General features: G+C 28.2%; 3 protein-coding genes across 3 annotated transcripts; 2 read left to right on the top strand and 1 right to left on the bottom strand.

Annotated features, from left to right (window-relative positions):
* The first annotated feature begins 511 nt into the window (after positions 1-511).
* Positions 512-2,364, top strand: LOC123298591. Its single transcript, XM_044880650.1, has 3 exons — positions 512-645; positions 716-808; positions 2,178-2,364. Exons 2-3 carry the CDS (start codon positions 750-752, stop codon positions 2,293-2,295), a joined length of 177 nt encoding a protein of 58 aa, XP_044736585.1. The 5' UTR covers positions 512-645; positions 716-749; the 3' UTR covers positions 2,296-2,364.
* Positions 2,365-2,483: 119 nt separating this feature from the next.
* On the bottom strand, positions 2,484-6,840 carry LOC123298569 (N-acetylglucosamine-6-sulfatase-like). The gene is made up of 10 exons (XM_044880618.1): positions 6,635-6,840; positions 6,506-6,565; positions 6,004-6,207; positions 5,118-5,270; positions 4,875-5,045; positions 4,395-4,596; positions 3,909-4,127; positions 3,751-3,851; positions 3,486-3,602; positions 2,484-2,714 (listed from the first exon to the last, which is right to left on the bottom strand). The coding sequence occupies exons 1-10, from the start codon at positions 6,749-6,751 to the stop codon at positions 2,574-2,576; spliced, it is 1,485 nt and encodes a 494-aa protein (XP_044736553.1). The 5' UTR covers positions 6,752-6,840; the 3' UTR covers positions 2,484-2,573.
* A 1,446-nt stretch (positions 6,841-8,286) lies between these two features.
* Positions 8,287-10,171, top strand: LOC123298585 (iron-sulfur cluster co-chaperone protein HscB). Its single transcript, XM_044880643.1, has 4 exons — positions 8,287-8,331; positions 8,405-8,925; positions 9,129-9,306; positions 9,937-10,171. The coding sequence occupies exons 2-4, from the start codon at positions 8,534-8,536 to the stop codon at positions 10,141-10,143; spliced, it is 777 nt and encodes a 258-aa protein (XP_044736578.1). The 5' UTR covers positions 8,287-8,331; positions 8,405-8,533; the 3' UTR covers positions 10,144-10,171.
* Positions 10,172-13,377: the final 3,206 nt, after the last annotated feature.

The raw sequence follows: 13,377 nt of genomic DNA, 5'->3' as shown, positions 1-13,377 counted from the left end.
ATGTCAGATATGTATGTATGTGAAATGTGACAAAAATGAAATGTGTATGTATGTGAAATGTGAGTTATCAACACTGCCTATACATGGTATTTCAACAATTAACTCAGTCAATTGTTTGTTTTCACTTGTTTTTCTGTCGATTTAGGATTCTGTATCGAAAAAAACTAACTGAATCTTTTCCTATAAAAATAACATCTTTTCAAAAAGGTGGTTTAGTGGCAAATATAAGTGCGTTTTGGCAAAATTAGCAAAGTAAAATACATTTTTTTTTCTACATATCTCAGAAATTTTGGGCATATATAAAGCAAAAATTTTAATCACATAGTACTACTAAATAATACCTACACTACACATTTTCCATAAATCGAAAGTGGTTTGCTCTATACGTAAACTAAAAAATTATACTTGCATCTCATGTAACTTACCAAAAAAATGTATTATCACAAATGGGATGTCAGTATTTGTACTTTTTTATGACAATAGTAAATTAAACTGAGTTTCATTTGCTCAACCATTTGCAGCGGTGCAACGGAACCTTTGATTCATTATTAACTCCACTTGATTAATTTTATATCTTTGAGTTTTTCTTGATCAATACATTACGTTTGATAAGGCAAGAACATAAAATTTTGAGAAATTTAAACCGTAAGTTTTCTAATAACAAACAACTAAAATAATACATACATTTAATGGAAAAATATATATTTTTTTACAGATATCGAGTATAAAAATATTAAAGAAATTTTAGAATGGCTCAAAGGGGTTCGCTAGCATTTATCCAGAGTTTATACCAAGATCCTTACAGATGGTAAGAATTATGTATTATTTTTTGCACCATTTTAAATAATTAGCATTTAAATATTTGTTATATTTCAAAATATAAGTATTAATAATATTTATTGATTATGATTAAATTTAACACTTTAACCTAACTTTAATCACAAGCGTGACTCGTGAGGAAAATATTTTCCGGTATAATTAATTAGCTAGCATAAAGATTTGAAAATAATCAGTGAGAACTTTTTCTAAATAAGTATTATTTTAATATTTCGACTTGAACTCGAAGGTAATTTATGATTATTGATTATATTTCGTAGGGATCGAGGCAACTATGGCAAATTTATTTATATTACTTACTGTAAAAGCTACTAGTAATCATTTGGTTTAAATTTTAAGCTCTTCTCTCAGTGGGAGATCAAAATTAAAATTGTCGGATAAAAGTGTTGTTTTTTTTTAATCTTCATCGTTTGTTGCGTGCACAAAAAACAATGCTCCGAATTGTTGTTTTTTAAAAGCCCTATTATATAAAATCATATTAGGTAATATTTTTTTTTTTATAAGTCACGTGAAAACAAAAATTTAGTTGGGTGCAATTGAGCAGGAGGCTTTTATATCAGAAAATGATAAAACTCTCCAAAAATATTTTGTTTTATTTGATTTCCGAATATGGAAAACTTTTGATTGATCTCAAATTTTGTATTCATTCTCTATAATACTAGATTAAAGTACTTAAAGTGATTTTTTCCGAATCTAAGTGGTTTTTAAAAGCTTTGAATAGTATGAAATTGATGAAAAAATGTTGGCAAAAAATCTGCCGTTCTAGTAATATTAAGGGTTTTAATTAACTTAAGTATTTGCACTATATTAACAACTCGCGCGGCAATTGATGTTTTCTTATAAGATCAAGTAGTTATTTCAACTCTTTAGCTACTTACAATCCCTTGTCTATCGATTTTTGATACTATTATATTATTCTTTCGAAAAAACCGAAGCAGAGATGAGAAGATTTAAGCACCTTAATTTATCACATTTTATATAATACTCACAATTATTCTCATTTTAGCCTGTTTCTCCCTGATCTATTGTCATATTATGATCTTGTATCTACGAATAAATAATCGCAAAAATTGTAAACCATTATTTCTATTAAAGTGAATGGCCTTCATTGCTACAAGTAAAGGCCTTGTGTAGCAGATGGCGATTGGACATGTTGTTTCACGCTACTCGTCTATTACTATTTTATTTTATAACTTCTTACTTTCTTTTGTGCTAACCTTAAGAGTTAGGTAATTCATTTTTTAGAGATAATAAAAATTTAATACTAATTTTTAATTATTATAAATTAAGAAATTTTTTGTTTTTCTTTATTGATTATAAGTATTTAATTTTTTTTATAGGTCATTAATAAAAAGTGTTGGATTATTTTTATTGGGAATTCGAGTTGCCCAAGAATGTACAGGATTGGAATTATTGCCAGGTGGTAGTCAAAGCATTTCCAGTATGCCACCCTTGTAAATACCATTGTTAGTACTAGATATTTTATTTTTTTGTTATATTTTTAAGTTGTCGATTTTAATGATTCAATAAAACAAAACAAAAAAGTTTAAAAAATACATTTTTTTCAATTAAAATAAACTTAGATGTCTTTAAAAAATCTAAATAACCAATAACGAAATAAATTAGAAATTCTCAAGAAGCATATTAACTCAACCGGAAATTTTCATCGAAGTGTCTTGTAATTTTGAAACCCAAACGGTAAGTTGGCTATTTGTATTTAGTAAAGACATCAATGATTACAAGTAACAGGTAATACCCGAACATTGCTTTAAAGTTTCCAAAAATAGTTGAAATTTTGTGATGAGATTCGGCTGATTTCTTGCAAGATTTCTTAATTGATGTTTATCGTCTTCTAAGTTATATATTTCTATAAAATTCTAAAAAATATTTAAATATTAGATATAGGTAATCAAGACAGGTTACACTGACTGCGATTGGCGTATAGTTATCGATGTTGAAATGAAATCAGTAGATTTTTTAAATATCGTTTATTATTTAAGGTCGAGTTATACAGAAAGCGATACATTATAACTTATTTATATTTGAGTGAGGTATTTACGCCGCACAGAGGAGCATTGTGTATTACTTTTTATAGACTTCTCGTAATTTTATAAAATTGAAGTGAAAGTTAGTCACCTAAAGGTATTCTTCGTTACAATAAATCACTTTCAAACAAATGGCAGGTCAGTCAGAAAAATTTCTATCAAGTATTCTCATCCGTGCCTCATTATTTTCAATCACTAATAGTATATTACAACAGCGCGCAAATTTTTCTAACACAAACATTTTTTAAAGTAGTTTTTAAAGCATATAAATATAGCATAATTCGGGAAAAGTACCACAATATGGCAACCCTAGCAAACGTAAGGGATCAAACATAGGAGAAGGCAGAAATGGCGTTCATGTTAATCCAATGTTTTACGAGCATAAACGACGACTCCGAGCAACCTTATTTTTGAAAAATGCTTAAATTAGCTGCCGAATTTCCGTAAAACGTAAAACGAATACGCTCGTAAAACATCGAATTAGTCTAAACATCATTTCTATCTTATACTATGTATGACCGGGCATTTTTCTCGACCAGCAGTCCATGTACTAAATAGTCTAAGGTAGCCAAGCCTCAAAGTTCAAATTAAAATAATGTTTACCTCATCATCGTCGAAATTACATAATAAAATGTTGTCTTCATCAGAAAAGTGTCGGACGCATGAATACGAATTATTCCTAGCATCTTGGCATTTACACCAAGCATCTTCAGAGCATTGCTACAAAAAATTAGATTAAAACATAAGTACATTAAATTGCAACTTTAACCAATCGAATAATTTTAAATTATTAAATTATTATATCACATACTCCGTTATCTGAATGGTGTACCTTATAAGCAAAAAAAAAAAAAAAAATTAAATTTACCGATAATTCTGTATCATATTTCCATGGACAATTGTTCGAAATTGTATTAGGGTTACCTTCTCCACTGTACTCAATGAATAAAGTTCGATTATATTTTATGTCTAAAAGAAATTAAATGTTAAAAGAAAATTGTGTTTTATAATAATTCGAAAACGTACGTTTAGAAGGATTATTTAAAATATCAAAAAATGAAACTCCATCATAATTATGCAAAATATTTAAACCCGCCATTTCTATTATAGTTGGAGCAAAATCAATATTAGCGACAGGATTTGAAATGATCGATTTTGGTCGTATATTTGGACCACGAATGAATAATGGTACAGATATATCTGTTTCATATGGCTGCCGTTTATCCCAAAATTGACAAAATTGACCTAAAAATTCACTCAAAAAAAAACCACACAAGATTAATAAAAGGGACTGAATTACATATTCGTCGGGAATTGAACATCGGATATCAGTAACATGTCTTTTAAATCGAGTATTCAATCAGGAAGAGTTGAGGTTTATTGTCAGATTCAAAAAAAAAGAAATTAGCTGAAACAAATAGAAGCAAAATGAAAAAAGATTCGCCTTCTTAAGTTCAGTACTTAATGCCGCGAAATAATGAGATCCGGGGTTCGATTCCCAAATAAAAATACCTATGTGATATCCATTATCTGACGTATATATTACGTATGTGTCGTTTATAATTTTGGATTGCTCTAATTGATCGATTATTGATTTTACAAGTTCGTCCACTGCGAGCAAAGTTCGTAAGCGATTTCTTTGGACACTGTCCAAAATTGGTTTTGATTCAGTTGGCAAAGGTATTGGAGACATTCTTAATAACCAGTGTTTATTCTACAAATAAATTTACTATTTTTAAGTTCGTCAGAGGCGTCATTCTTTTTAAGCAGTTTTAGTCGTTTCCGTTAAAACTGTGTCCGCACAATATTTAAAAATAAATGCAATTCCCCGATTTTTGGAAATCGCATGATTGGTATATTAATAAATTTTCATTTTATACGAATTACATTGTATATAGTTGGTGTACAGCTTTAGTCGTCCGAAGAAATAAAACTGCCGAAAAGAATAACGGCACTGATGAGCAATAAAATTTTATCCTAAGGATTTCTAACATTTAAATTCGAATAATTAAATGCTGGTGTTATTACAGCTTCAACATCTGGCAAACTATTTTTATGTCTATCAGCAGGCGTAAATGGTGCATGTGGAGCTGGCGTTGAAAGTACCATAAGAAACGGTTTATCTATGGGACGTTGTTTTAAAAATTCACTGCTATAGTTTGCCTAAAAATAATTAGATGTTAGATTTGATTAAATGGCAATTCAAATTCTATTTATAAATGGAAAATACTTTACAATCACATCTGTCAGGTAATCATTAGCAAAAAATTTCTCTGTTCCATTAATACTTAAATTGTAATTGTAATAACGGGAATTTCCAAGTAAGCCATACCACCAATCCCAACCTGGTGGAACATGTGCAGCTCCGCCGACGGCACGATCTCCATACTGAAAATGCGTATTGAATTAAGGTTTATGCGAACATAAGAGTAATATTGTGCTATATACTACATAAGTGAGAGTTTAATTAAAATTTTGCTAATGCGAGATCGTCTTAAAGTTTTTGTAAGAAAATTTCGTGTATTTTGGATTTTTTTCACTGCTGCGTTTGGCCCAACATTATACACAACATAAAAATCAGAAGTACCGTAATAGTGAAATTGTAGCACCATATGCTCTCTTTGCTGCCGAAATAAATAATTCGGAATGATTTAATAAAATTGATTTCCTCCATATTTGTTCTGTTAACCATGATTAAAAAAGATTGAAGAAATTCGTTAAATTTATTTTTGTACAAATTTAAAAATAGTTTAAAAAAACTAAGATAGTCTACTGGGAAGCCTTCCATTTAGGTTTTATTTTGGTACATAATTTTAATTTCATATCCAGCAAATTCAGTCATAAATAAGAACATAATTGGCTATAAAATCAGTGCTGCGATTATTTCATCTTTTAAATGAGATGTTTTCTTTGTCCATTTTTTTGTAAACTTGCCTTTAAACACGAAAGTATTAATGACTTCTTTAAAAATATAACTGAGTAAAAAAGCTTATCTTAAAATAGTATCTTTTCCTATCATCATGCGTCATCATAATTTAGTTGAATGCTTCGCCCATTAAAGCAAGTCAAAAGCTCAATAATTTTTCCTATCATATTTAATTTAAAAATATTTCTAAGTAACCTGATTTAAATACTTTCCGGCATAGAAAGTAGTATAGCCAGCTGAATGTAAACTGTTTCCAAAAGTCAAAGGTTCAAATAACTTTTGCCAATTTGAACTAGAACATCCACCACTTAAAGAATTGTTTATAGCTTGATGATTATGAGAGTATAGTCCTGTTAAAATTGAACTTCTGCTAGGACAGCATATAGGCGTTGTAGTATACTGAAATAAAAAGGTATATCCTTATTTAGTAGGTGAAAAAATGTTACACGCGGTAATTTTTTAACAAATCTTAGATGAGGCGTGTAAAGATCTTGAGAAATCCAAAACCCAAGTTGCATCATTTATTTGGGAATGTTTTAGAAAACATGAATTTTTACTGTTACATTGAGTAAAATACGGGAAGGATACTGAATTTATGCCAATTTATTATTGAGTGCACAAAATTTAATTCTCCGGGTTGGTAAGTAAGCTTTATTTGTCCCAATACAGCTCATTCAAGATATGATGCTCTACTTACAGCATTCTCAAATGAAGCACCTTCGTTCGCTATCAATTGTTGTACATTCAGCATATGTTCCTAAAACAGTTTTAAACTTCCAAATCCGATATATATATATATACACGAAATTTTGTTAATTATACATACAACACTATTCAAATGAATATCTTGATCATCGGTCAAAATCAGAACTATGTTCTTATTTTTTAAAGATTCCACGTTTAAAATTAATATTACGATAAAAAATAAGTTGAAATACTCCATTTTAATGACAAATAATATAAAAAAAATGTTTGATAAACGGTATGAACTTTACAGGTCAATGTTTGTATAGGTGTTTTTCTGATATACATCAATTAATGCAAATTAATTCTATTTCTGTAACTTAATTTAGTCTTAAAATGTAAGATATTTAAATATTAGCACACACCTACTCCTAACGCCATTCATTTAAACTTTTTTTTTAAACAAACGAAAAAAAGAAAAATCAAACTTATATTATTAATGACTTTCCAATTAATAGATAAATTATTGGCTCACAATCAAAGATGCACGCGACCATAATATTGTATATTGTCTTCCGATTTACACTTGCTCTGCGATTTTTAGCTCTTTATCTCATAAGGAGGTAGGTATCTTAATTTTCAAATGGACTGATAAATTAACAAGCATGTAAAAAAAGGAAAGACTATGTAGATATTTATGTATTCGTAAATGCTGGTTAAAAACGTGAAGGAATAAAAAACAGTTTGAATATTATTAGATACAATCTAAAGCTGTTTATTTTCCTTCTAAGATAGTGAGACGGTTTAAGGTCGACTTTTATCCAACTGATAACCAGATGAGACATATTTTTTATGAAATTTTATCGATTGATAAACACGCCATGATGGGCTTTCATATCGAAAAGTATTCATGGCTATTTACGGCTATATAAGGTATGAACAGGTAATATAAGTCAATATAGGTAGCTATCTTAGACCATATATTTTACTAGATAGGCCCAACGTAAACCATGTATGTACTATTAAGACATGCGCATTAATAATCATGCTCTCGCATTTATTATCCTTCTCAATCTTCTTTGAGAGGTGGTTCTCACTCGGTTGCCAATTCAGTTAATAAATTTTCAAAGGTAGCTACATCGATCTATTAACCAATAGAAATTGGTTAATAATAACGAAACTAATTAAAAATAGCCATGAAAACTTTTAGATAGATAAGCTATCATAGGCTTGTTTATCTTTATCAATCAATATCGTCTCCCGTACTAAGAGTTACTTTATCTAGTGGCTAAAATAAGAATTGTTATTAGTAGTTTTTGACAAATTCTTGACAAAAAGCACACTGTACAAGTAGTAATCCGATGCAAATAACATTTTTCCTACATGAAGCACGCTCGGAGAAATATTCTATAAATTGAAAATAAAAACAACTGATTATAAATCAAATAAATTCAATTGAAACTTTAATATCTCGACCACCAGAATCTCTCAGAATAATAATTTAACAATAAGAGTAATAATAATAATATTAGTTTATATTTGTGTCCTGCGAGATCATTGTCCTTTCAAACCAAGTAGTTTACTATGTGTTTAAAACCCAATAAATTATTTTTTTAAATTTATATTTTATTAAACATAATTTTGTTACGGCGAAATATTACTCATAGTTAAAGTATAATAGTGAGAAATACTCGAATATCAGCGATCATGGTTTAGCTTAGACATCTATTTCAAGAAAGAGCTTCTTGTCATATCTGTCAAAAATGACCTTTACAAATCACGTTTTGATAAAATATTTGACAAGTGTTTACAGTATTCAATTTTTTCCTAAAAATTATGGTAACATTTTTAAAATTTGATTACTGACTGCATATTATTAAATTATTATTAACTTTTTTCTAACATGTTTTAGATTTTGGGTAAAATTATGACAGGAAATTAAAATTTACCAATACTTGAATTGACGTAAAATTAACGAATACTTTGGGCACGCTGTATTTTTCAAGATACAGATAAATTTCTGAAAATATTGAGTCAAAACATGGCTTTTAAATTAATATTTAGCAATCGCAATAAATTATTATACAATGCAGCATTAATACCACGTTTATTTTACACAAGACCAAGAATATGTAGTTATTTTTGTGTGGATATTAAAAATTATCCAAAAAATGTCAAATGTTACAAACATTTTGAAATTTATCAAGAAAGATATTTTAGTCAAGTTAAATTAAATGTTTGTTGGAGTTGCGATTCTGAAATTGATAATCATTTATTTTGTTTTAAATGTAATAAAATACAAAGAGTGCAAAATGTATCCAATTATTTTCAAGTGTTGGGTGTATCAGAAAAATTTGATTTAGACACTAAAGAAGTCACTCAACGATATAGATATTTACAAACACTTTTGCATCCAGATAAGTTTGCTACAAAGTAAGTACAATATATATTTTATGTCAGGGGTGGCAAGCTATGAAATGTTGAAGACGATTTTTTTGTTACAAATTACACAGGCGAAATCGTAAATCTTGTCTGTAAATGTTACATAAGCTTCGGGGGGCTACTTTTGGAGGTCTCATAGTCACTCCTGCTTTACGTTAATCATTACAATCTCAATAACAATTTTTTGAATTTAGATCGGATGAAGAAAAAGATATTTCTGCGGAATGGTCTTCGATTTTGAATAAAGCTTATTCTACTTTACATAATCCATTAGAGCGTGGTTTACATTTACTTGCATTGAATGGATTTTCGATTGATCAAGAACAAACGAATCCAGATTTGTTAGCCCAAATTTTAATGAAATTTGAGGAAGTGAGTAATTATTTTCATACTTTACTATTTTTTTTACACAACTGCAATAACTTACTAAATTAAAGTTTCCAATTTACTCAAACTTACAACACAAGAAGGGGTATAAAACTTAATTTTACTTCTGCATAATTACTTAGCCATTTAACATTGAAAAAATTGGATATAGGATGGAAATTTAGACATTGCTCTTATTAATTTTGTAAATGTTGTGTAAGAGTTCTTGTTGATTTGAGTGGCGCCCGACTATTGGCGCTGGATAGAAATTCAAAGCAATGCGATTTTTCTTAATTACCTTGAAAACTATGAACTTCTGATTACAGGCAATTCATTAGTTATTGGTTCAGCAGTTAGAACTCGACGAACTTAGACGACTAGAAATAGTATACTTTTTTGAAATGCAGCTTACTTTTTGAAGCTCATAAATCATAATTTAAACGCTGCAAGTCACACCCATTTTATCATAAATTTCATTCAATCTAGAATGGAGGAATGGAAATAAAAAAGCCGGCTATATATAACCTATATATAATAGGTTAAAAGACAAATAGATTATCGCTTGCAATCCCTTATGAAAAACCGGCTCCGATCATATTGATTTGATACTCTTTCTAATCATATCGATTGTTCTAGGCTGAATCTGCAAGTGATTCGAAAGACATAGACAAACTACGTGAAAATAATCGATCAACCTTCCAAGAATTAGTCAATAAAGTATCCTTAGCATTTCAAAAACAAGATTATATACAAGCGAAAGAGTTATTGTTAGAAATGAAATACTATGAAAGTATTCATAAAGATTTAAAAGAGAAAATGGAGGACCAAATAAATATGAAATAACAATTTCATAAGTTGGTGATTTTAAAAATCTTTCTTATATTAAGGATATTGTAAAAAGTTAATTTTGTTGAATATTTATAGTTTATTGTTGATATTCTAAATTATTGATTTTATTGTTCAATTTTTTGTTAAAAAACAATAACTATTTGTATTTGTCAATTAATTGTGATGTGTAAAATGTGATTAATTAAATCAAATTTTATTATATTTATATTTTTTTTCATTTCTATATCTAATCTTCTCTAACGAGTAGAGTTGCCAGGTCTCATATTTTATTGGCATATTTATTTACATATTCTACGATCTACCGTTTTTTCGTAATCCACCGCTTTTTAAGAAAATTGTGGAATTAATAAAATAATTCAACATCGATAGTATTTAAGATTAAGTTAAAAAAACATCAACGGTAACAAGGTTATACAAGTTATAATTTAAGATCAGGTGGATCGAAAAAAATCTTTTTTTTTTTAATTTTTAGCAATTATGCAGCTATATTGTTGCAAATAATGACTTTTTTAAGTAAAAAATGCAAATCTATCGATTTTTTAACGAGTCTATTACTTTTTGTACCGCTCAATCCTGCTAAAGAGACTACTACGATAATTTATTTTTCTACGATATTTAACATTCAGAGAGATTAAATCATAATCGATCGCTCAAATCATGAGATTTAACATTGTTGGATCTTTTAATTTTGTATTTTTTGAAATCTAATCAACAAGTTCGCGACAATCTACGATTAATAAGTTCCTTGCGTCTTGTGGGAAGAAATTGAAAGCTTTATCAACGAAATTAAGCCATATTTATGAAAAATGATGTAAGGAAAATTTCTATAAAAATTTGGTATGTACTAGCAAAGTCTTGGATATATAAGAGTTTGACAACAGTTGACCAGTTATGTTGTTCCGCAAATTAGTTTTTGTGGTAATGTTGGGAATATAAAAATTGGATTTTCTTAAATTTGATCGCTATTTACATATAAATAAATAAATACCGACCTACTCTACTCGTTTTAGCGAATATTCCGAAACCAAAAAATCAAAATTACATTAAGAACTCTAGTATTGGCAAATAATTAAGGATTATTGACGAAAAACAAATTAGTAAATAAGAAATATTAATTAATAACTTTATTTATTATATCACAGAATTTTGTTAAAAACAATAATACTAGCTAAAATACAAAAATTTATTTCTTAAAATATATAATTTTGAATAAAACGGACAATATCCTTGCTCCAGTAGAAAAATCCCATTACAGAAATTGCATTTTTATACGGCAATAAAAAACCAAACGGAATACAGAATGTTCAGTTCGAAATTCGAAAAATTGTATCCAACTTCCTCACAGCGACTATGGCAATAAGTACAATATTTAAGTGTTTTTGTGTATATGTGTATCCTTAATCTTCTTTAAAGGTTTGTGGAGCAAAAATATGTCAATTTTTAATAACACTAACATTATTGACATTTAGAAGAAGTCATAGCTGAACAAACTTCATGCTTACCATGATCTAAAGATAAGGTACTCTGCCACGGTCAAAATATTCATCGTGGTCAAATTGAAATATTATTTTCACGCAATATATGTTGCTCAGTGTAGAATTCTATTAAATAGCAGCAATATTAGCATCCAATTTTCTGGCAAAATATAACTGACGTATACATAGATTTTGAATTTATAAACAACAACTTTAAAAATAAAAACGGTAACAACATTAATAACGATAATTGATGACTTAACATAGCCGAATAGCACATTTTTTAACAATAAAAGTCGTACTAAGGCTGTTGTCTACCTACAATATTGTAAAAATGTTTTGATTTATATACACGCTAATAATATACATGTTTGAAGTCAAATAATGTGTTATTTTTAACAACGCGACTGTATCGCATAATATATATTGTGTATCAATGTTATGTTAATATAGATATCTCTCTTCAACCACCAATGCTAAAACTATAGCCGTTTCTGTTCAACAATAAAATTGATTAACTTTGGGTTAATATGTCTCAATAATGAAACGGTCAATAATTTTGTTAAAACTCGGAACAAATACTTCAATGGTCAGTTAGTTTTTTGGAAATGTCTTAAATCTAGTTTTTTTTTTCTAGAAATAAAAAACTTGTTGAAAAAACAACCTCTGGACCTAAAATTTTTATGATATTTGTATTATAATATCCTTAATAAGTATAAAAAAAAATTAAGAATTTTCTCACACTATACCCATAGGTAGGCAACAACCTTAATTCACTTTCTTGACATATTTAATATTTCAGAGGTTTCTAAAAGCAAATTTAAAGATATTTTTAACTAATTATTCTTTTATCGTTATCTACAAATTGAAGTATTCCGAAAAATTTTCTTGACTATACTTAATTTCTACTGTATTTTCAATATTAAAAAAAAAAAAACGAATTCGAAAAAAACGAAATGAGTGGGGTAAAACCAATTTGTTTAAAAAAAATATTTGTAACAGTTTATAGCGATTTAAACTTAGCTGCCTGTTTGTAGGAAATATTACAGATTGATTTTGCCTCAGTTAATTTTTAAAGCTATTCAGATTTTGATTGAATTTTTTGATTAATAATTCAACGATAGCCTTTGTGGAAATAAATCTGTTCTGGAACTCAGAATACTTAACTTGAAATTCAGAACAAGAATATGTGAAGTAAAACTATCTCTGAAAAAGTCTGAAAATATTAAATAAATTATTAATCAATCATTTATTTAAAGTTTTCAGAATTGTTTTGACTTTTTCAGAGACAGTTTTACTTCACATATTTTTTTTCTGAATTCCAAACTAAGTTCCAGAACAGATTTATTTCCACAAGGGAGGTAACTAAACTTGATTTGTAAAGTCTCAGAACAAGTATGTATCTACACACAGTTAATTTTGTACACCTGGTCTAGATCAAAATAATTTTTCTGGACTTTGATAGAGTTGCCGAACTCTTAATGAAATACATGCATTTTTGTTAGTGTATATGTACAATACAAAGAAAATAATGAATTGGTAATTAACACTTAATAATTCACAAAATCTATTATTGATTCATATAATAAATTATTCATTGATAATTTTTATAATTTAAGAGTAATGTTATTCATGCGCACAGCAAGCGTTCCTTACTTGGTGCCATTTAATATTGGTTAATACTTGACATTTCATTGTTGTACATTTAATATTTGTTGTGTATAGGAGATAAAGCTTTTGCAAACTGTGTATC

This window comes from Chrysoperla carnea, chromosome 4, assembly GCF_905475395.1.
Source record: "Chrysoperla carnea chromosome 4, inChrCarn1.1, whole genome shotgun sequence".
Lineage (NCBI taxonomy): Eukaryota > Metazoa > Arthropoda > Insecta > Neuroptera > Chrysopidae > Chrysoperla > Chrysoperla carnea.
The sequence above is the reverse complement of the archived record's forward strand: the minus strand, read 5'-3'. Positions and strand labels throughout refer to the sequence as shown.